Source organism: Carcharhinus amblyrhynchos, chromosome 3 (genome assembly GCF_965287045.1).
Source record: "Carcharhinus amblyrhynchos chromosome 3, sCarAmb.v2.hapA, whole genome shotgun sequence".
Classification (NCBI taxonomy): Eukaryota; Metazoa; Chordata; class Chondrichthyes; order Carcharhiniformes; family Carcharhinidae; genus Carcharhinus; species Carcharhinus amblyrhynchos.
In genome coordinates this window covers 76,468,521-76,493,576 of record NC_137326.1, presented here as the reverse complement: position 1 = coordinate 76,493,576, position 25,056 = coordinate 76,468,521, and the positions used below count along the sequence as shown (strand labels likewise).

The 25,056-nt window shown below is 44.2% G+C and overlaps 1 protein-coding gene across 1 annotated transcript in view; it reads left to right on the top strand.

The window, feature by feature from the left end:
* Positions 1–24,724, top strand: part of LOC145341409 (erythroferrone-like) — an 88,794-nt gene extending 64,070 nt beyond the window's left edge. The window contains exons 5-8 of the mRNA XM_080186348.1: positions 180–288; positions 4,460–4,550; positions 10,738–10,816; positions 24,576–24,724. Of these exons, the coding sequence (XP_080042474.1) occupies positions 180–288; positions 4,460–4,550; positions 10,738–10,816; positions 24,576–24,674 (378 nt within the window). The 3' untranslated portion in view covers positions 24,675–24,724. The remainder of the gene's footprint in view (positions 1–179; positions 289–4,459; positions 4,551–10,737; positions 10,817–24,575) is intronic.
* The last annotated feature ends 332 nt before the right edge of the window (positions 24,725–25,056 follow it).

Here is a 25,056-nt window from a genome sequence, read left to right as displayed (position 1 = left end):
ACAGTGGTGTGAACCCTTTGATGCAAAGTGGTTTAATGCCTTTGTTAAAGTTGCATTTAATTAGAGGGGAATGTGAACAATGTACCTGGGATATTAATCCTCAAGGTTGGAATTATTGTTGAAGAAGCATTGAAAAGGAGTCCCAGTCTGAGTTACTGAATAAGTTTGTTTCCTTTCAGCCTGAGAAAGATGGCGTATTCCTGCGAGGATTCGGTCTGAACCTGACCAGTGGCCAATATGTCGCCCCAGTGGCAGGATTTTACCAGTTCTCAGCCAACCTCCATATCGGTAAGAAGATCAGAAAAGCAATTGGTTGCGTGGGAATAAAGAAACAGCTGGGTGTCTGTCTGGAAGGACTGAGTGAATTTATTCAAGAAATGCTGCTTTAGTGATGCCATTTATTGAAATCTTACATAGCTCTGATAAGAACAGTCAAAATGTCTCCATTTTTATCAGACTGTGATAGATAAGAGTTTATTTTCCCTTTGAAATTTCTCATCTGCTCAAACAAATATAGAGCTGGTTTGTTGCCATACTAAAATTGGTGTTTCTTTTTACCTGTGTTTTATCGTAATGCAGAATTGATATCTGTGTTTGAGATTGCCAATGGAAAGGCAAATCACCCTACAAAGCAATGGCACAGCATCAATAAAATGATATAGGGGTAAACAATAGGAAATCTGTGTGCGCTAGGGAAAAACAAAGATAGAAACTGCTTTCCTGGTGGTAGTTCCTCATTTTGATGTTTGTGGTGATATCTTTTGCTCTGTTTCTCTAGGTTTGATGTTTTTACTGATGTATTTTTCTCCATCTCTTGGAATGGTGAATGTTTGATGCCTCTAACTTGTTCTTACAGCCTGAGGTATTAAACACTCCAACACTCCTTGGTGTGCAGTGGATTTGCTGCAATAAACACTTGACATGATGTGTTTGATTCTCTAACTCTTCAGTTCAGTTTTTTGTCTTACTTGACTTGTTGACTGATGCTATAACAATTTCTCAGTTCAAAAGACTTTGGTCTTTTGGCTAGGATTGAGCATTGGATCAAGACCAAGATGGGATAAAGTGCTTATCTTGTCAACTTGGATCTTGTTTGTATCTCTTTTGGGGACCATGAATTCGATTCAATTAGACTTTGAATTTGGTTTTTGGAGCAAGAAAGGAATGGATTTGGGTCCACCCAGTCCACTCTGAACATTGGCTTTGTAACTTTCAAAATGGAGTAAAAACATTTTTTTTAATTCTCAGTTCGGAACCTTTTTTTGATGCTTGATGTATTTGATGTTTTACTTCTTCCAGTAGGGGCCATCTCTTCTCGTTCTAATAGGAAAGTGACTCACTGTATATTTTGCAATATATATTGCTTTACAGAGAGAACACCTTTAACTGATAGGAGAATATGTTCTCAGTTGTTTAAAATATGTGTCAAATTTGAGTTATTCCTTCATTCTGCCAAGATTTTACCTTTGTTGTCCAAGAAAGGAAGTTTCTCCACTCATTTTCAGTCACACTAGAAAATGGTTAGTAAAATGTTGAACCATCCAGGTATATGTTGTTTGAAGATATTTGATTATTGATGGAAAATTCACCAACCGGTTTCTTTTCTCGTAGAATCATAAAGCAAAGGAGACCATTGGCCCATCATTCCCAGAAAAAGCTTTAATCCCCTGTGCTTTCCTCATAGCAATCAGGCAAAGTTTCCTTTTCAAATATATATCAAATTCCCTTCTGCATTTGATTATTGATTTCATTGCCCTTTCAGGCAATCCAGATCACAACTCACTGCATAAAAATATTTCCCTCATCTTTAATCTGTATCTTTTATCAGTTATCCTAAATCTGTTTCCTCTGCTTAGTAAAAGTCCTGCCAGTTTTCTCCATACTTGCTTTCTGAAAATCCATCAGAATTTTGGACACCTCTGTTAAATCCCTCCCAATCTTCTCTGCTGTAAGGAGACCAATCCCAAATTCTCCAGAGTTACCACCATGGCAGATGGTGAAATTTAAATTCAATACAATTCTGGAATTAAAAGTCCAATGATGACCATGAAACCATTGTGAATTATCAATGGTAAAAACACATCTGGTTCACAAATGGCTCTTTAAGGAAGGAAATCTGTCATCCTTACCTGGTCTCATCTACATGTGACTTCAAACCCATAGCAATGTGGTTGGCTTTTAAAATGCCTTCTGAAATGGCCTAGCAAGCCACTCAGTTCAAGGGCAAATAGGGATGGACAATAAATGCTGGCCAGCCAGTGCCGCCCATGTCCCTTGACCAAATAAAAAAATACATAAACAGAAAAGGCTTGATATCCAGATCAGGCAGCATTTGTGGAACACAACAGAGCTAAGATTCCAGATTTCTTACCTTAGAATATGAGGACATTAAAAGAAAGGCATTAAAAATTGCAATTGAAGGTTTTAACAAAGTCATTTTTACCACGAGGTTACCATCTACAGCTAGCCAAAGTCAGACAAAACCAAGGGAAAATGATATCAAATCAGAAACTGCTGGAAACACTTGGCAGGTCAGGCAGCATCTTTGGAGATTAACAGAGTAGGTCAGTGACCCTTCATCAGAGCTGAGGAAAGTTAGAAAAGTAATAGAGCCAGTAGGAAGGAGGTGTGGGGGGCAAGAAAAACAAAAGGGAAAATCTGTGATAGGGTGGTGGGCAGATGAGATTAAATGAAAAAAGGTTTAATAGTAAAAAAAGTCAAAGAGACAAGTGACAGCCTGTGTACAGTAATGAAACAAAAGCTGTGCTGAGGTGAGGTGTGAATGGCTGTGTAGCAGCTGTCTGAAAGCAACGTGAAGGATAAAGAAAGTTATGAGACAAGATTGACCCAGCAATAAAAAAAACACATAGAAGATGGAAGCAGATGATCTAAAATTGTTGAATGTGATGTTGGCCAGGATTCTCCCAGTCCACTGCGCTGTTCAAGTAGCCAGGAGACAATTTCCGGCGTTGGGCTGATTGCACAGAAAGAAAGAGCCTAGGAGGCTCGTGATGGGCCGAACTCCAAATGTGAATGCTGCTAGAGTCCCCTGCAGGGGGGTTCAGACTGGCCATGGAGGGGGGGGAGGGAGATCAGGGCAGGCCATGGGGTGGAGGGAGATCGGGGTGGGCCATTGGGGGGGACAGAGATCGGAGCGGGCCATGGGGGAGACTGGCAATTGGGGCTGGCCCAGAAAGGGCATGGGGGGGTGGGGGGGGCCTCGATATAGACATAGACATAGAACAGTACAGCACAGTACAGGCCCTTCGGCCCTCGACGTTGTGCCAAGCTTTTTCCGAAAACAAGATCAAGCTATCCTACTCCCTAACACTCTGGTGTGCTCCATGTGCCTATCCAATAACCGCTTGAAAGTTCCTAAAGTGTCCGACTCCACTATCACAGCAGGCACTCCATTCCACACCCCAACCACTCTCTGAGTAAAGAACCTATCTCAGACATCCCTCCTATATCTCCCACCATGAACCTTATACTAATGCCCCCTAGTAACAGCTACATCCACTTAAGGAAATAGTCTCTGATATCCAGTCATCATTATTATTCGTCACTTCCCCTACACATAATGGCAAGGGAAAACCTGACTGAGAACAGCGGCTGGGTTTCCAGTTACACACTGCCAAGTCTTCACCCCGCTACAGTTCAAATGAAATAGTCTATCACTAACATTTTCACATTTGTTGTTTGCAATTCAGCTAAGATAGGGAATGTGGTTGTTAGTGGTAATGTCACTGGACTACAGAGGCTCAGGCTAATTCTGACATCCCATAGGAGCTGGTGGAATTTAAATTTAATTAATAAATTTGGATTAAAAAGAAACCTAGTCCCCAGTCTAATGATGATCACAAAATCATTATCATAAAACCTCATCTGGTGTCCTTTAGGGAAAACAATTTGCCATCCTTACCTGGTCAGGTAAATTGTGACTCCAGCTCCACAATAATGTGGTTGGCTCTTAAAATGTCCTCTGAAGTGGCTGTGTGAGACACTCAGTGGTATCAAACTGCTACAAAGTTTAGAGGAATGAAACAGCTCTAACTAGCTGAAATTACACTGCCAAACCCATCCCCACAAAGTCCTTCTTACCAACATCTGGAGGTTTGTGCCAAAACTGTGAGAGCTGTCACACAGACTAGTCAAGCATAGTCATCCTGATGGAATTGTACCTTACAATGTCCAAAACACCATCATCAACATCCTTGGGTTTGTCCTGTCTCACCAGAGGTGGTAGTACAGTGGTATATAGTCAGGAGGGAGTTACCCTGGGTGTTTGGAGTATCACCATGGTACTGCTCCATCAGCAGTGCAAGAGGTTACAAGGGTCACTTCATTCCCATACAGATCCGACATTGCTGCTGTGGGTGGCACTGTACTGGAAATCCTTGATCAGAGTTGAAAATCTTTATGCTTTCTTTGATAGCAATGCATTTCCTCTTTCCTTCAGAACACAGAGAGCAACAGAGAAGAAGGCACAGCAGACCTCACGATAACATTCGGATCCTCATCTGCATTGAATCTCTCTGTCAGCACAATGCGTAAGTGATGATAATCCACTGTTGCCATGGAACCATTAAACACAATCCTGTAGCAGAACAATAAGCAAGTCCAACCAGATCTACATCTTAGTTTCTGAATTTTGAATTTACCAGCAAAACTGTGAGGTGAATTAAGAAGTCTGATTAGGAAAGATTCGCATTGTCAGGGACAGGAATTGAGGGATATGGGGAGAGGGGTAAATGAGTAGATCCCAGGAAAAATGGATGGCCTTGTTAGCCTTATTCTTTTATGTTCCTGTAAAATCTTAGCTTGTGTTCTGTTCTGATTCTGTCCACTTTTCAGTATTGGACTTAAGGGGGGATGGGGGTAAAATTGATCTGGAATCTATTAATCTCAAGTTTTGAGATATTGAATCGATTTAGACTCAGTAGCATGTTGTGTGAGAAGTCCAGCTGCTCACTACCCTTTTATGTGAAGAAGTGCTTTCTGGCCATCCTTGAACAGTTTAACACTGCCTCTTATTACCCCAGTTCTGGATTGTCCCATCAAACAAAATTGTTTTCATTACCTATCCAATCAAATCCTTTAATCATTTTAATCACTCAATTAAATCACCCTTAATCTTCGATAATCCACTGTCTATAAGCCTAGTCAATGCAACCTGAGCTCTCAATTTAATCTTTTTAACCCAGTATCATTCTGGTAAATCTGTGCTCCACCTTCTTTCTGCAATATGGTGCCCAAAACTCAATGCAATACTTTGATACAGTCTAACCATTGCTCCAAACACTGCAGCATAACTTCTCTTCTTTTTAATTCTAGCTTCCTGAGATGAAGATCCACATTCCATGAGTTTTCTTTACTGTTTGTACATATTTTCTAATGTTAATGGTTCTTGTCTATGCACTTCCCAACAATTCATGACTTTTAGCCATTAATATATATCTATTAAGAATATATTCAACTTTATTGGGTCCGAAGTGGATTATCTCATATTTCCCCATAGAATCTTAGAATCCCTACAGTGCAGAAGGAGGCCATTCAGCCCATCAAGTCTGCACCAATCACAATCCCACTCAAACCCTGTGCCCATGACCCCACTTATTTACCCTACTAACCTCCTGACACTATGGGGCAATTTAGCATGGGCAATCAACGTAACCTACACATCTTTGCGCTGTAGGAGAAAACTGGAGCACCCAGAGGAAACCCATGCAGACACAGGGAGAATGTGCAAACTCCACACAGACGGTCACCCAAGCCAGGGTGACTTGGGTCCCTGGCACTGTGAGGCAGCAGTGCTAACCACTGTGCCACCCTGCCACCCCTTATTTGTCACAGTTTATCCACTCTCTTAATCTGTAGGTGTCTCTTCACAACTTTCTGCTCCATCAGAATGTGCCACTAAACAGAGTCAAGAGCAAATTGAGATATATGGCTTTCTATTTCTTCACCTAACTTAGTGATACACATAGCGAAAAGCTAAAGATCCAGTACATGTTCCTAGCAGACATAACTGCCAGTTGGACTCTACGCTGCCTCTTACCTTCAAACCAATTTCCTACCAGTATCAAAATGTTGGACCCAATTTTAACCCGTTCAAAATTCACTTGCGCAAACTTAAATTTGAGAATAGTCATTGTTTTCAATTCCATGTGCTTTCATTTATACAGACAGTCTCGTGTGGAATCTTACTGAGTGCCTTGTGAAGATGCATTTAAAAATTATCTGCAGATGCTCCTTTATCTACCATATTCGTGATGTCTTTGAAAAATTCAACTGGGTTGGTACTGTGGTGAGAATTATAGTTTATATCTTACTCACAGAGTACCTACCCTGGGAACATTTGATGGGATTTTGGTTTTTATGCTTTTTGTGGAATATGGGTGTTGCAATAGGGTCAGCATTTGTTGCCCATCCCTAATTGCCCTTGAACTCAGTGCCTCACTACAACATTTCAGAGACATTGCTATGAGTTTAGAATCAAAATGGGCTAGACCAGCCTGGGCCTCTGGTTACTTATCCAGTAGCATCACAACTACACCACCCTCTCCCCTTATTCAGTAACCAAGATGTAGCTGAGATTATTTGCTATGATACTATAGTTTAACTCCATATTTAACCTGTCTTGCACAATATTTTGAATCCAATTGATACTGTAGTTGAAATGGCAGTGTTTGTAAGGGCAAGTTAGGTGTATATTTGCCATGTTGTTAATCTGTTTTGTACCTGATTTGGAAGTCATTAATGTTTACAGTGGACAACCTGAACTAGAAAGAGTTTCATTATCCTGACTCTCCTTACCCTGACTGAGCACAATATTTACAGAAATAGTTCTATTCTGTTCTGTGTGACAGCTTCCCTGAACCTGGGCAGGAAGAGCAGCCCACATTCCCTGTGTTTGTGCTTAAATGATCTGAATGAGATCTATTTACAGGATCTGCAGTTACTGTGGACAGATTATAATCTCTGTATCTTCCTCTCAACCCTTTCACTGTCTGCAACAAAAATTCAAACAAAGCTCATTCCTGTCTGGGTGTAAAAACAGACTCTCTTTCACTGGCAGTGATTGGCCTTCCAGTCTTTTGCTGCTCTTATCCCTGATGCACATCACTGATGTTGTTCTGTCCGGACAAGCAGCAACTGGAAGAGAAAGAATGAGTCGTGAAACAGACTCTTGTCTTGTGCTAAGCAAAGCATATTTCTTTATATATACAGCACACACCTGACACCCAGGTTATGGATGACAAGTCAATCCCGTCTTTGGTTGCTTGCATCTCACTATGTTTCTATAGCTCTTAGGGCCACAGGAGTCAAGAGACATGGGGGGGAAGGGAGATGCAGATATTGAATTCGATGATTAGCCATGATCAAAAAGAATGGTGGAGCACGTTCAAGGGGCTGAATGGCCTACTCCTGCTTCTAATTTCTGTATGTTTCACTGTCAGGCACTGTCGCAACTTTCTACACTGACATTTGAACACACACCATCTGAGTTTTGAGTTCGGGGCCATCATCCAAATAAGAGCATAAGACATAAGAGCAGAATTAGGCTACTCAGCCCATCAAGTCTGCTCCACTATTCAATCATGGCTTGATATTTTTCTCATCCTCATTTTTCCCCATAACCCCTGATCTCCTATTTAATCAAGAAGCTATCTATCTCTGTCTTAAAGACACTCAATGACCTGGCCTCCACAGCCTTCTGCAGCAAAAAGTTCCACAGATTCACCACTCTCTGGCTGAAGAAATTCCTCCTTATCTGTGTTTCAAAGGATCATCCCTTTAGCCTGAGGTTACGTCCCCTGGTTCTAGTCTCTCCCACTAGTGGGAACATCCTCTCCATGTCCACTCTATCCAGGCCTCACAGTATCCTGTAAGTTTCAATAAGATTGCCCCTCATTCTTCTAAACTCCAACAAGTACAGACTCAGAATCCCCAACCACTCCTCATACGACAAGCTCTTCATTCCAGGGACCATTCATGTGAATGCAGCAACAATAACTGGAGTTTGTATAGCCCCTTTAATCTGGTTAAATGACCCCACTGGCCCGATTTTCTGGCCTTCCAGTTGTGTGTTTTCCAGCAATAGAGGTGGCTTGCCATTGACCACCGATGGCATCTTCTGGTCCTGCCTATTTCTGTGGTTTTTTGTGTAGCTCACTGTCCCACCTCCAAGGAACCTGCCTCTGGTGGGGGGATAGAGTAGTGGGGAGTGGTTGCCTTCAGCAGGACCAGAGGATCCCACCAATGGGATAGGCCAGAAAATCCCATCCTAAGTGCAAAGAATAAAAAACAGTACAGCACAGGAACAGGCCCTTTAACTCACCAAATCTGTGCCGACACAGATACCTCTCTAACATAGTCTTGCCTCTACGTGGTCCATATACCTCTATTCCTTGCCTATTTATGTATCTATCCAGATGCCTCTTGAATTTTGTTATAGAATCGGCCTTCACCACCACCTCCAGCAGTGCGTTCCAGGCATTCACCACCCTCTTTGTGAAAAACTTGCCCCTTACATCTCTTTTAAACTTTTACCCCTCTCACTTTCAACCTATGCCCCCAAGTAATTGACCCTTTGACCATGGGAAAAGACTCTAACTATCCACTCTATTTCAGCCTGTCATAATTATAAACCTCTATCAGGTCCCCTGCTTATCCTCCGACACTGCAATGAAAACAATCCAAGTTTGTTCGATCTTTCTTCATAGTCCATACTCCAGTGGTTTGCAGGAATTGTTTCACACTTGACCCCAAGCAAGACAAGGAGTTGTTAGGATAAGAAAACAAAAGTTTTGTCAAAGAGATTTTTAGTGCATCTTAAATGAGGCAAGCAAGGTAAAGATGTTGACCAGGATTCTCCCAAAAAAATTCCAAGTGCTGAATTTGCATAAAAACTGGAGTGAGTCCTGTTGGTGCAAACTTTACACCCCCAATCGTTGGCCTCCTGGATGACTCCCAGTGTTCCCCCACCGTGCCAGTCCCAATCTCCATGAGCCACCACTCTCTCCCAGCAGTCCTCATCCCCACCCCCAACTGCTCCGATCTCCCCAACCCCCTCCCCCAACAGTCCTGAATACCCTCCGACAGCCCCACCCCAATGGCCAGCCCCGATCAGCCCCTTCCCTCCTTCTGCCACGGATCCCAACTGCAGACTGGCAACGGTACACCCCCCACCCCTACCGATCTCCTCCATAGGCCCTGCCTATCTGGCCCCATCCCTCTGGCCTCACCCCCTTGCCACTGCCCAGTGGACAATGCCAAGGTGCCCCTTGGGTATTGCCAGTTTGCCCCTTGGACAGTGCCAGGGGGCTGGGTTGGCACTGCCAGGCTGTCAAGGCCCAGGGGCACCCCTCCATGTAACTCCAGTAACTCCCAGCAGGGCCTTAATGGCCTCTCTTCACTCCAGCAGGGTCTAGGCACCTGTTCTCTGTCAGGGGGGAGCTGTTGTAAACACCACTGGTGTGGACTACTCCTGGCGGTGGGGGAGACACTGATTGACCTGGAGACTTCAGTCCTGGGCCCACTAATGATATTAAAATCAGAACGTAAATATAGAACTCTGCTCTGCAGCAATCTGAGCTGATAATGCCAGGTATCCTAGCCCAGGAAATGCGAGAAAGTCATGGCGCCCAGCGGGAAACCCATTAAATGGCCTCCGCTGATATTTCCCAATCCACCCCATTGCTAGAGCAGTGCAGCGGGCTGGGAGATTCCTATATGGAATTTCATACCATATATCTGAATTACAGACATACAATACTGCATTACAACCTTCCAGTATCACTACATTGCAAATCAATATTAGAACCATACCATGGTACTGTATAAAAATTTCACAATAATAATGAATACAAAAATGCAATGGTGCTACATTCTAAGCGTATTGCTTTATAATAAATATATATTACTCCCATAAAACATTATTACTTTATAACTACTCTTCACTCTTTTACTACCAAACAAACACTATATTACAATGGAACTTTATTGCAAACCATCAAAAATGCAACTTAGTATTACCACATAATGCTCATATAATTGCAACTATAAAACATTGTGCATACTGTACAAAGAGGGTAAATAGGTGTGCTTCATTCCTGTCTCTTATTGTGCAGCTTGAGTGCATTTTAGTGTTGGCTCTGCTGCAGGTACAGTACATACTGTGTGTCTATCCTAGTGTGCACAATGTTCTCCCATTACACATAGAAAGTAAAGGGGTTTAGAGTTCTAAACTGAAAAAAAAACAATGTTTGAAAGATTTTACTCCAAGATGGAGCAGGGAAAATGGAATTTGACAGAAACATTTGAAAAGGAAGAATATGAAAGTTGTAGGGAAAGGCTCGGGACTAGGGTACATAACTCCCAAATGAAGAGTTAACATTGGCAGATCTACACCTTCCTTCTGGAATTTGTGTTTTACAGCAAGGATTGGTGTTAAGTACACCCAGTCACTATCAGGGACATTACATTGCAGTTTTAAATTTATAGTTTAAAAGGCAAGCCCCAGCCAGGAATGCCATAGAGCAGTGGGTACTATACCACTCATGCAACCCTGCTCATTGTGCAATTTCACTCACTATAGGAAAGCAAGATTTTCGTGGGGAAAACTGGAGAGAATCCAAACAGGATAAGGGACAAACAGGCTGAACTAATTGGTTACATATAGTCTTTCAAAATCATTACAAATAACATAGAACAATCTTTCTGCCTTTCCTACAGCTCCCTGGAAACAGTTTCTGGCTTGGATAGCAACAGTCATATATTCACCATGTTTGTCAGTGGTGCCCTCTATCTGCAGGTAAGAGTGCAGTGCTTTTTATTTAATGTCAGATTAACTATAGTCCCTGCTTGTGTCACATGTGGTCAGAGTATAATTCACCCCTGTTGGCTACATACAGATTGTATTTTGTAGTGGCAGCTCCTGTGCCAGTATAATTCCCTGAGGATAAGGGGGACTTATCTTTGGTACAATATGATGATTGTGCTTTAACAGCATATTTAAGATAGTTGACGGCCTGGAAACTGAATCCATGCCAAAGGAATATTGAAAGATCCAAATCTGTGTGTGACATGTGCGTGCTTTTTCCACTCTGGGATGGGGTATCCTATAGCCGCCCCATGACATCCATATGAAACAGGTATGAGCATGTTAGGGACCGAGCACTTATTTCAGACCCTTTCCTAAAATTAAGAGGTGTCGAGGTACAACATGCTGCCTGCTGCAGATCATTCCCTCAGGCACAAACCAGACAAAACAAACATCCTTAAAGGAACTGCAAGTGGCTGCCAACAAAAAGGTGATTAAAACAAAGTGATCTTATCAGAACACGCAGCAAGAAGAAACAGGAGTGTTGCAATCACGTAATCTCCATATCACCATCTCCCCATTTTCCACCCATCATAATCTCAACCCATCCCAATCTCATCCCAAATTCCAGCCATCCCACTTTGTACCCATCCTGATCCCCCCCTCACTCTCTGATTCTTTCCCCCCCTCACTCTCTGATTCTTTCCCCCCCTCACTCTCTGATTCTTTCCCCCCCTCACTCTCTGATTCTTTCCCCCCCTCACTCTCTGATTCTTTCCCCCCCTCACTCTCTGATTCTTTCCCCCCCTCACTCTCTGATTCTTTCCCCCCCTCACTCTCTGATTCTTTCCCCCCCTCACTCTCTGATTCTTTCCCCCCCTCACTCTCTGATTCTTTCCCCCCCTCACTCTCTGATTCTTTCCCCCCCTCACTCTCTGATTCTTTCCCCCCCTCACTCTCTGATTCTTTCCCCCCCTCACTCTCTGATTCTTTCCCCCCCTCACTCTCTGATTCTTTCCCCCCCTCACTCTCTGATTCTTTCCCCCCCTCACTCTCTGATTCTTTCCCCCCCTCACTCTCTGATTCTTTCCCCCCCTCACTCTCTGATTCTTTCCCCCCCTCACTCTCTGATTCTTTCCCCCCCTCACTCTCTGATTCTTTCCCCCCCTCACTCTCTGATTCTTTCCCCCCCTCACTCTCTGATTCTTTCCCCCCCTCACTCTCTGATTCTTTCCCCCCCTCACTCTCTGATTCTTTCCCCCCCTCACTCTCTGATTCTTTCCCCCCCTCACTCTCTGATTCTTTCCCCCCCTCACTCTCTGATTCTTTCCCCCCCTCACTCTCTGATTCTTTCCCCCCCTCACTCTCTGATTCTTTCCCCCCCTCACTCTCTGATTCTTTCCCCCCCTCACTCTCTGATTCTTTCCCCCCCTCACTCTCTGATTCTTTCCCCCCCTCACTCTCTGATTCTTTCCCCCCCTCACTCTCTGATTCTTTCCCCCCCTCACTCTCTGATTCTTTCCCCCCCTCACTCTCTGATTCTTTCCCCCCCTCACTCTCTGATTCTTTCCCCCCCTCACTCTCTGATTCTTTCCCCCCCTCACTCTCTGATTCTTTCCCCCCCTCACTCTCTGATTCTTTCCCCCCCTCACTCTCTGATTCTTTCCCCCCCTCACTCTCTGATTCTTTCCCCCCCTCACTCTCTGATTCTTTCCCCCCCTCACTCTCTGATTCTTTCCCCCCCTCACTCTCTGATTCTTTCCCCCCCTCACTCTCTGATTCTTTCCCCCCCTCACTCTCTGATTCTTTCCCCCCCTCACTCTCTGATTCTTTCCCCCCCTCACTCTCTGATTCTTTCCCCCCTCACTCTCTGATTCTTTCCCCCCCTCACTCTCTGATTCTTTCCCCCCCTCACTCTCTGATTCTTTCCCCCCCTCACTCTCTGATTCTTTCCCCCCCTCACTCTCTGATTCTTTCCCCCCCTCACTCTCTGATTCTTTCCCCCCCTCACTCTCTGATTCTTTCCCCCCCTCACTCTCTGATTCTTTCCCCCCCTCACTCTCTGATTCTTTCCCCCCCTCACTCTCTGATTCTTTCCCCCCCTCACTCTCTGATTCTTTCCCCCCCTCACTCTCTGATTCTTTCCCCCCCTCACTCTCTGATTCTTTCCCCCCCTCACTCTCTGATTCTTTCCCCCCCTCACTCTCTGATTCTTTCCCCCCCTCACTCTCTGATTCTTTCCCCCCCTCACTCTCTGATTCTTTCCCCCCCTCACTCTCTGATTCTTTCCCCCCCTCACTCTCTGATTCTTTCCCCCCCTCACTCTCTGATTCTTTCCCCCCCTCACTCTCTGATTCTTTCCCCCCCTCACTCTCTGATTCTTTCCCCCCCTCACTCTCTGATTCTTTCCCCCCCTCACTCTCTGATTCTTTCCCCCCCTCACTCTCTGATTCTTTCCCCCCCTCACTCTCTGATTCTTTCCCCCCCTCACTCTCTGATTCTTTCCCCCCCTCACTCTCTGATTCTTTCCCCCCCTCACTCTCTGATTCTTTCCCCCCCTCACTCTCTGATTCTTTCCCCCCCTCACTCTCTGATTCTTTCCCCCCCTCACTCTCTGATTCTTTCCCCCCCTCACTCTCTGATTCTTTCCCCCCCTCACTCTCTGATTCTTTCCCCCCCTCACTCTCTGATTCTTGCCCCCCCTCACTCTCTGATTCTTGCCCCCCCTCACTCTGATTTCCCCCCCCCACTCTGATTTCCCCCCCCCACACCAATCTCCTTTTTCTAAAATCAACTACTTGTGGTCACACACTCACCTTCAACCTTCTCTCTTTCAATCTGAACCTCTCTTATCTTCCTTATTTTAGTGCTGCTACTTTAGTGCTCCCTGACTTTTCCTCTTTTGTTCCATCAAAATTCCACATTCCCACCGCCTTCCTCCAACCTGTATCCTTGCTACTGAACCCGTGCCTCATCTCTGACTCTAACTCTAACTTCCTCTTTGAACCACAGAAATCTGCATCTCTCTTTTTTCCTTAGATTTCCCGTGTATAAGCATTAGAAAACACTGCATCCTGATTTACCTCAACTCTACTCCTATACCTGTGCTCTGCACAACTGTCATATATTCATTCACAGAAAAATTCAAAGCCACATATACCTATGCAAAAATGTATGCACAGATCCATGTACCCACATGCACGCACCACGTTCACACACATGTACAGAAACAGACATTCACAACATCATACATGTATACGTGTACACACAAAGCAAGAACAAAGGGTTGAGGTTAATGACAAATCGTCACACTGGCAGAAGGTGTGAAGTGTTATCCCTCAGGAATTAGAGCCAGGCCCATTATTTACATAAATGACCCTGGGAATTGGACGTGCAACATCAATATTTCACACAAATTGGTGAGCATAGTTAATACGGAGAGGACTACGATAATAGTTCAGTCTCATTTAGAATATTGTGTACAATTCTGGTCACTACACTACCAGAAGGATGTGAATGCTTTGGAGAGGGTACAGACGAAGTTTACCAGGATGCTGCCTGGTTTGGAGGGTATGAACTATGAGGAGAGGTTGGATAAACTCAGTTTGTTCTCACTGACACGATAGAGGTTGAGAGGTGACCTGATAGTGATTTACAAGATTATGAGTAGCATGGACAAAGTGGATAGTCGGATGCTCTTTCCTAGGGTAGAAAAGTCAAGTACTAGGGAACATAGATTAAAGGTGCGTGGGGGAAAGTTTAGGGCAGATGTGCAAGGCACACTTTTACACAGAGTGGTGAATGTTCGGAACACACTGCCCAGGGAGGTGGTGGAAGCAGGTATGAAAGCAGCATTTAAGGGGCAACTAGACAAATACATGAATAGAATAGGAATGAAAGGATATGGACTCCATAAGTGCAGGTGGTTTGAGTTTAGGCAGGCAATATGATTGGCACAGGCTTGGACGGTTGAAGGCTCTGTTCCTTTGCTGTTATTTGTCCTTTGTTTTAATATGATAGAAACATGTGTGTAAATGAAAGATGAATGTACGTGTGAAGCAGTACATTTTTGTTGCAGGCACAAGGAGACCACATATTATTTGGAAAATAAACGTCTAAGTCATTTAGCAGAGGACAGAAGTTGATGGTATAGATTCACAAATCATGAAAATGAGCAGCTCAGTTTATAAAGGCCATAAAAATGCAACCAAGTTAATTTCTATAGAAGTAAAAGGCAGAGAAGTTATGTTAAATTTGCGTACAACATTGATTCGACTACACTCAGTACTCTGCGCAATTTCAGGCTCTATAACATGGAAAAGATATTGTGGCACTAGCGAGGCACCAATATGATTTACAAAGATGATATCAGAGGTTAAAATGATTTGGAAAAATTGAACAGGCTGGGACATTTTTCTCTAGAATAGAGAAGGCTGAAGGTGACTTAAAAGAAGTCTTTAAAATTAAGAAAGGGTTTAATCGCACAGATGTAGACATATTTCCATTTGTGGAAATGTGCCAGCATTGACCAGTTTTGCCATAGAGTTTTTTTTTGGTGTTGTATTTAATACATTCATGTGCAGCATGTACACGTACGCATACCTGTGCAGACACAAGTAAACACCCATACAGGCACACATTTACATGCACGTGCACCTGTATAAATAGTAAAATGGTCAGCTCATAGTTTAAGATGTTGTAATTATCCCGTCAGTGGAACTGTGAAGATCCTTTGTTTCATTTCTTATCTTTGCAGCCAGCGTCTGACAGCTATGCTCAATGTCATGCTGAAGACTTAATCCTCTTTCTGAGGCAATTTTCAAAAAGCAAAGAAAACACTGTTTGCATTATTTGTGTTTTGCTGTGGTTACCACCTGTGTTGCTAGCTGGCCTCACACTCTGGCTATTTCTATCCAAGACACAAGGCCTTTGATTCTCTCAAACACTTCCACTCTTTGATTCTATTCCTGATGTACCCAGGCCTCCTGATGGCCCTGTACCTTGACACATAAAGGAAAGGGATTCATCTACATTGGTGCAGAGATTGTCTGCAGTATCATTGTGGAACTCTGGTACATCACCTTAGTCTGAACATACATCTCCAGACCAGGACACTCGAGAAAGAGGCTCTTTATTTAAAATATTTTTAACTAGTTACTTGGAATGTGAGAATTTAAAGCCACATTCTCATTACAATACACAAAGAATCAAAGTGAATATATTGTTAACTTGGATATAAATCTATATTAGTTAAGTTAAAGTGAATGAAATAACTTATAACATGGGGTGTAAAATGCATTGTCCTTTCACATACTCTGGGACTTGGGGGGGACAGTGGGTCAGACACTGTCCTTTCACACTCTGGGACTGGGTGGGACAGTGGGTCAGACACTGTCCTTTCACACTCTGGGACTGGGTGGGACAGTGGGTCAGACCTGTCCTTTCAGGTAGACAGAGGGGAACCAGCGGATGTGGTGTTTTTAGATTTTCAAAAGGCGTTTGATAAGAACATAAGAACATAAGAAATAGGAGCAGGAGTAGGCCATCTAGCCCTTCAAGCCTGCCCCGCCATTCAATAAGATCATGGCTGATCTGTCGTGGCTCAGTTCCACTTTCCCGCCCTCTCCCCATAACCCTTAATCCCCTCTCTTATCAAAAACCCATCAACCCGCGTCTTAAAAATATTTAGCGAGGCAGCCTCCACCACTTCAACGGGCAGAGAATTCCAGAGATTCACCACCCTTTGAGTGAAGAAGTTCCTCCTCAACTCCATTCTAAACCGTCCCCCCTTTATCTTGAGGCTGTGCCCCCTAGTCCTACTATCCTTTCTGAGCGGGAAGAGTCTCTCCACCTCTATCCTATCCATCCCATTCATCATCTTGTACGTCTCAATGAGATCTCCCCTCATTCTTCTAAACTCTAACGAGTACAAGCCTAGTTTATTCAGCCTCTCCTCATAGCTCAACCCCCTCAACTCCGGCGTCAGCCTAGTAAACATCCTCTGCACTCCCTCCAAGGCCAAAATATCCTTGCGTAAGTACGGCGCCCAAAACGGCACACAGTACTCCAGCTGCGGCCTCACCAATGCCCTATACAGCTGCAGCAAGACCTCCCTACTTTTATATTCAATCCCCCTCGCTATGAAGGCCAGCATCCCATTCGCCTTCCTGACCACCTGCTGCACCTGCAAGCTGGGTTTTTGCGACTCATGCACAAGGACCCCGAGGTCCCTCTGCAACGTCACCTGCTGCAGTTTTTCGCCACGTAAGTAATAATCCTTCCTACCATTATTCCTACCAAAGTGGACCACCTCGCACTTGCCAACATTAAATTCCATTTGCCAGTTCCTGGCCCATTCGCCCAGCCTATCTAGATCCTTCTGCAGACTCTCCACACCCTCCGCACAATTTGCCGTTCCACCAATCTTGGTGTCATCAGCAAATTTCGACACCCTACACTCGGTTCCCTCCTCCAGATCATCTATATAAATGGTAAATAGCTGAGGCCCCAGCACCGACCCCTGGGGCGCTCCACTAGTCACCATCCGCCAATCCGAATAACACCCATTGACCCCCACTCTCTGCCTCCTATTTGACAACCAATCCTCTATCCACGCTAACACCCTACCCCCAACTCCATGTCCCCTGACCTTCTGCAATAACCTCCTGTGAGGTACCTTGTCAAACGCCTTCTGAAAATCAAGAAAGACCACATCCACCGGCTCTCCTCTATCCACCGCCCTAGACACATCCTCATAGAACTCCAGTAAATTTGTCAGACACGACTTCCCTTTAACGAAACCGTGCTGCGTCTGCTCTATCAAGCAATTCCCCTCGAGATGCCTCGCTATTTCCTCCTTGATGACGGATTCTAACATTTTACCTACAACAGATGTTAAACTAACCGGCCTATAATTCCCTGCCTTTTGCCTGGCACCCTTCTTAAACAACGTGCCGCACAAAAGGTTGCTACAGAAGGTTAGGGTGCATGGAGTTGGGGGTAAGGTGTTAGCGTGGATAGAGGATTGGCTGTTTAATAGGAGGCAGAGAGTTGGTATCAATGGGTGCTATTCTGGTTGGTGGTTGGTGACTAGTGGAGTGCCGCAGGGATCGGTGCTGGGGCCTCAACTGTTTACCATTTATATAGATGATCTGGAGGAGGGGGCTGAGTGTAGGGTGACGAAATTTGCTGATGACACAAAGATGAGTGGAAAAGCAAATTGTGCGGAGGGTGTGGAAAGTCCGCAGAGGGATCTGGATAGGCTGAGCGAGTGGGCGGGGACCTGGCAGATGGAGTACAATGTTAGCAAGTGTAAGCTTATCCACTTTGGCAGAAATAATAGTAGGGGGGATTACTATTTAAAGGGCAAAAAGCTGCAGCATGCTATGGTGCAGAGGGACCTGGGGGTCCTTGTGCATGAGTCGCAAAAACCCAGTCTGCAGGTGCAGCAGGTGATCAAGAAGACGAATGGGATGCTGGCCTTTATAGCGAGGGGGATAGAATATAAAAGCAGGAAGGTCTTGCTGCAACTGTACAGGGCACTGATGAGGCCGCAGCAGGAGTACTGTGTGCAGTTTTGGTCGCCGCACTTGCACAAGGATATTTTGGCCTTGGAGGGAGTGCAGAGGAGGTTCACTGGGCTGATACCGGAGATGAGGGGGTTGGACTGTGAAGAGAGACTAAAGAGACTGGGTCTGTACTCGTTGGAGTTTAGAAGGATGAGGGGAGATCTTATAGAGACGTATAAGATAATGAAAGGGATGGATAGGGTAGAGAGATTCTTCCCGCTCAGAGGACAGCAGGACTAGAGGGCACAGCCTCAAGATAAGGGGGGGTGCAGTTTAAAACGGAGTTGAGGAGGAACTTCTTCACTCAAAGGGTGGTGAATCTCTGGAATTCTCTGCCTGTTGAAGTGGTGGAGGCGACCTCGCTAAATATATTTAAGTCACGGGTAGATAGGTTTTTGACAGACAAGGGAATTAAGGGTTATGGGGAGAAAGCGGGAAAGTGGAACTGATCCACTTCAGATCAGCCATGATCTTATTGAATGGTGGGGCAGGCTCGAAGGGCTAGATGGCCTACTCCTGCTCCTATTTCTTATGATCTTATGTTCATACTCTGGGACTGGGTGGGACAGTGAGTCAGATATTGTCCTTTCTCACTCTGGGATTGGGTGGGACAGTAGGCCTGACACTGTCCTTTCACACTCACAGCTTGAAAGTTCTTCTATGCCCATAACAATATTATACCAGCTAATAGTATGTTCAGTCCTTTACAGCAGGTATGGGCTGAGCAACTGTACCCTACCAGACGCAAGTGTTTCTTCAGCACCAAACTCTTATTTTGACTCTAGGGGACAGTCTGAAGTAGGGTTTAAACCCTGAACTTTCTGACTCACAAGTCTGTTAAGCCAAAGGATCACTCTGCCAAAACTAATTGAGGAAGAGTCTCTCCTGGTGGCTGTCATGGACATAATTGGAATCTTTACACTCAGCAAAATATCCATTGGCCACACAGTTACCAGGACCTTAGATGGCTCTGTCAGCTGCCAAACCCAAGCTTCATGTTAAAGGTGTAAATATTGCAAAAAAAAGAAAGAAAACCATGCACAAGTGACTTTTCTGTATTTTCTCTTTAAAAAACCCAAAGTTAAGTAAGGTACAGATTCGCAGACCTCCAGTGCCTAACCTATGCAGCCATGCTTTCTGGGGGAAACTAAGACAACCTATTTGTCCACATGGAAAAATACAGCCAAAATAATCCTGCTATCCTTTGTCATCCAGGGGTCACACTCAGAAGTGGATGGAGTTAAAATACCAATCAAATATGATGTAGTTTTATCAAGGGACTCCTTCAAGGATTGAATGGGCTAACCCTGTTCCTACTTTTCCACCACCTAACTGAACTGAATTCCAGAAAATTTTCCTATGCAGACATTAAAGTAAAATCTGTCCACGTATAACACCATATACAAATGTTAGAAGGAGGGACAATGTTTTGTTTCATGGTAGTAACTGATGCATTGACTTTCCTGACCTTTCAATGGGAGAATAAACTGAGGTCATGAATCTGCTGTTACCACATTAATGACAACATTACATAGCCTTCAACTTATTCCAATTAAATTCTATTCGTGTGCATTTGAACTATCCTTTTATCATTTTCCCCTCGTTGTAAATCATGGGGGGTGTTTTTAAAGCATGTATTGAAAGAAATAGCACAAATAAATAACAGGAACAGGTTAAATCTAATGATAGAGGGAGGTCTGCCCAGGTCTGGATGGTATAACAGAGTCTCTGAGCAGAGACTGATAGCCAAGTTCCGCACACATGAGGACAGCCTCGACTGGGATCTTGGGTTCATGCCACACTATTTGTAACCCCCATGGCTTGCCTGGGCTTATTGTCCTGTCTGGAGACAATACACATCTCTTTAACCTATGCTTAATGCTATCTCCACTCACATTATCGGCACCTTTAAGACGTGGTTAGCTGTAAAGACTCGCATTCTAATCAGTATTCTGTAAACTGACTGTGTGCCTTTATATGCCCTGTTTGTGATCAGAACTCTCCACTCACCTGACAAAGGAACTGCGCTCTGAAAGCTAGTGGCGTTTGCTACCAAATAAACCTGTTTGACCTGGTGTTGGTATAACTTTAACCTGTGAGTTTAATTAGTTTATTCAGAACATCCCCTTTGTACATTAAATGCATTTATCTCATTACTTATCTCTTCATTCTTTGTCAGGTCAACCTCTTCTATTTCCCTTGCAAATACCGCAGTAAAATAATAACTTGGCATTTCTGCCATTTCTCTATTGTTACCTGCTTATTCCTTAATGGTCCTATTCTCATCAAAGTTTTCCTTTTTTATTGATGTGCCTATGAAATATTTTATTATTTTGTCTTGTGCTCCTTGACAATTTAATGCATAGTTCCTCTTTACCTTCCTAACTGTTCTTTGACTTCCTTCCTAATCTCTTGATATTCTCATATTATACATTCCTCTGCTGTCTACATTCTTAGTATATGTCTCTTTCCTGGCTCTTAATTCTTCCTTTATTTCTTAGCTCATCCATGGCATCCCACTAAAGTTTCATTTGTTCTTTCCTTTTAGTGAAATATATATTTTCTACAGCAAGTTGAATACTGTTGTGAATATATCATTGTTTCCAATAATTTTGCCTATTTTATTTTTCCAAGGTCTAATCTCAGCCTCTGAAAGGGGACTTTTCTCCAATATATTAATTTGGTCTTGATCATACTTATGTCCTGCTCTCTCATCATGTTAAAGCACATTACATCATTGTTACTATGGTCTGAATGCTCCCCAATGTTTATTTCTATCTGCTCCAGTCCATTTTCATTATTCGATCTAATGCTGAATCGTCACTTGTTGGATTTTTTACATATTGGAGTAGCCCACCGGACACCACGGCAGTGGTCACCAGATACCCTAGCAATGCCAATTGGGCACTGCCAGTGTGCCATGGGCAGTGCCAAGGGGGTGGGGCCTGAGTGGAGGCTAAACTCGGGGGGACTATGATGGAAGGGACTATGAGGGAGTATTCATGCAGGGATGGATCATGCAAGGGGTCATGATGGGATGGGCATGTCAGGGGTGAGGTGGGGGAACTGGGATGACATGGTGGCACAGTGGTTAGCACAGCTGCTTCACAGCACCAGGGACCCAGGTTCAATTTCCAGCTTGGGACACTGTCTGTGTGGAGTACTTCCCGTGTCTGCATGGATTTCCTCCATATTTTGAAAGACATGCTGGTTAGGTGCATTGACCCGAATAGGCGCCGGACTGTGGCGACTAGGGAAATTTTCACAGTAACTTCATTACAGTGTTAATGTAAGCCTCACTTTGACTAATAAATAAATAACCTCTGAATAAACTTTATAAACCATCAGGAGAGCACTGATGTCCCAATGTCGGTGGCCCATGTTGGGGAGGGGTGGGGAAGCATGCCACTAATGGGTCAGTGATGTCTGTGGGGAGAGGGAAGAGGTCCCCAGTGCACTGTATGATCAGGATACCCTTGTGAAACAGCACCTGAGCACTCTGAAGGTGGGCTCACCAGCGTGTTTAGGACCTCCCCATCCCCCAGTATCAGTGCAAAACTCCCAACTCTTCAAAAAAGTGACTGAGTGTGGGAGGATTGCAGTGTGGAGTGTGTCTGAGAGACGAGGTGGATTGCTTTGTTACTCTCATCATTGTGGTAGCAGGAGAATTCCGCCCACTATCGTAATGTGGGGAACGTAGCAGCCAATTTGCGCACAGCAAGTTTCCACTCTAAACAATGTGATTATGACCATTTAGTCAAGTTGTTTCAGAGATAAATATTGACCAAAACACTTGGAATAAGACCTTTGTATTTACATTCTTCTGAGACTGCAGATAAGGGACTGAATTTTCTGCTCCTGTTCTTTTTGGGCAGGTTGGTGACAGTAGTGAAAAATATTGTGAGAGGGCCACATTGTGTTTTTTGTCAGCAGGAAGTCTTGATGTGTTTACCCCGTTCCCTGCCAGTGACGCAATGGGAATCCTGACGTTGAACACCATTATAATAAATTTGAATCTCACTATCAGGCCTCTATACCAGATCATCCCCTCCCCCACCACGCCCCCCCCTCCCCCCCCCCCCAGATAATCCATTCACATCGGTAGCACTCCAGCATGAATTATGACTGCTCACCTGCGGAATATACCTGTAGACCCCCAGAGGAATTCAGATGAATGCATCATTCAAAGGGGAGAGGGTCATAACCGGGCAGTACCCAAGCACTTCCCCCAGGCAGTGCTCCATGACAGTGACAGGGGCAATACTGGGAGCAGTGCCAGGAGGTTTAATGGGGAGAGGGGTTCCATTTTAATTCTTGCGCATTGGGACAGTGTTTAAAAATGACACCCTGATCTTTAAGAACATAAGATCATAAGAAATAGGAGCAGGAGTAGGCCAAAAAGCCCTTCCAGCCGGCCCCACCATTCAATAAGATCATGGCTGATCTGAAGTGGATCAGTTCCACTTTCCCACTTTCTCCCCATAACCCTTTACAAAAAGTCCAACTTGCCACAGTAACATTGTAGGACTTGCCATGTGACGATTTTTGCACTAATAATATGATGGAGAACGCTGCCTTTTTCTTTTGTTGCACTCTGCAAGAAAAGGTAAAATTCCACCCAATGTCTCAGCTTTACATCAAAACAGTGCTGCACCTCCAACAGTGCAGCATTCCCTCGGCACTGCACAGGAGTGTCATCCTGGATTTTGTGTTTATGTCTTTAGAGCTGTAACCTTTTAATTCAGAGGCAAGCTGACACCTAATAAGTATCTTTTTCAAAGAAATCTATATTCCTACAAACAATACCAGAGGATAGATTCATTGTCCTGGAGTAGTTATTCAACAACAATTTGCTTAACAGAAATCCTGCAAGCAGCCACTGGAAATGATATGTGATGCACTGTCCTTCAATGGCTGCAGTTATGCTGTACCAGCTTGGGCTTTTGTGTCAGTGCTGACGCTGTTTGTTGTTAGTAATCTGTAATGATGTGTGAAAGAAAGGGTAGAATGTATTTAAGTAAGATTTCAATCAGCACAGTATTTAGTCCTGTGATTTGATCAGACTGTGATCTAGTGCCTCCCCACATTCCATCATTATTAGATAGGACAGTCTTTCGATACCATAAGATAACTTGCCCTGTGACTGAGCAGCATTGTACAAAATCACAAAGAAGGAAATGCAACCAGTATGCAACGTTAAACTTTCTGCACTTGAGTTTAAGAATGTTTTGTTGCTCGAACTCTGGCTTAACACCGATTATGTTGAATCTCCACCATGTCTCTGAGGGGAAACCCATCTGCCAAAGTTATGGAGACCAGGAGAATGTCAGTGAACTCCATTGGCCATTGTTAATGGAACAGTTTGGCTTCGAACCCACCTGACTGGGACTGCTCGGGCATCCATTTTACATCCAGTTTTACTCTTCACTGGAATTCTAGAATAAAATCAGATGGAATGATAAAATCAGAAGGTTCAATTCTGACATGAACACGGCCCATTCGTGCTGGGTTAGGTTAGAATCATAGAATCCATTCAGTACAGAAGGAGGTCATTCGGCCTATCCAGTCTATACTGACCACATCCCAACCAGACCCTTTTCCCATAATCCCACACATTTACCCTGCTAATCCCCCGATACTAGTATCAATTTACCATGGCCAATCAACCTAACTCACACATCTTTCGATTGTGGGAGGAAACTGGAGCATCCGGAGGAAACCCACAAAGACATGGGGAGAAAGTGCAAACTCCACACAGACAGTCACCCCAGGCTGGGACTTAGCCTGCGGCTATAACTTTGACATGCACTGGTTCCTCCTTTAATATGTGATTATCCATTGTGCGGTACAGTTGTACATGCACAGCACTGGACACTGTAACAAAGCTGATCATAGCAGATCCTACAGCAATGTGATTGACTCTTAAAATACCCTCAGGGATGGGCAAGCCACTGACACCCACATCCCATGAACGAACAAAAAAAATTCAGAGCTTAATAAATGTCTGCATGCGGTTGTTAAATTACATTCAACTTGTGTTGAGATGTATCTCCTACAATTTCAGCCTGCTGGAAATCTAATATATGGAATGGTGATACATCTGCAACATGCGTCCTCTTCAGCTGGGAGTGTAAACTGACTGAATGGAGTTCCTGGTCTTAATAATACTATTCTCTCCACAGGCCGTGCAGTACATCTCCGTCTTTGTCGACAACAGATCTGGTTTCGCTGTTACCATTCAAAGCGGCTCGGATTTCACAGGCATCTTCTTGGGCACGTAGAAGCAACCAGTGGATCGGATCCGACCTGCTCGATTCCCTTATCTCTCCTCCTCCTCCTCCTCTCCCAGACTCCTCTTGCCACTCCATCCCCTGCACACACCGCATCAACCATGAATTTATTCCTGCGGTTGCGAGGGCCAATAATACAGAGCACTCCAGGACAACAAAGACACTTACCAGAAGTTACAGATCTCTGGGGTTGTCCTGGAGAAGTCTTCCTTTTCATGTATTTTAATGACATTATTTTCCCTGAGTGCATGTTGACTTGTCGGGAGCAGAACAGCAATGGGCTTTCAAATCTCTTAGTGACATCAGGATACAGTTTAGGACTCAAAATTTGCTTGTGTCTTTAAAATAAGGAGCTGCATTTTTGCAAAGCTGG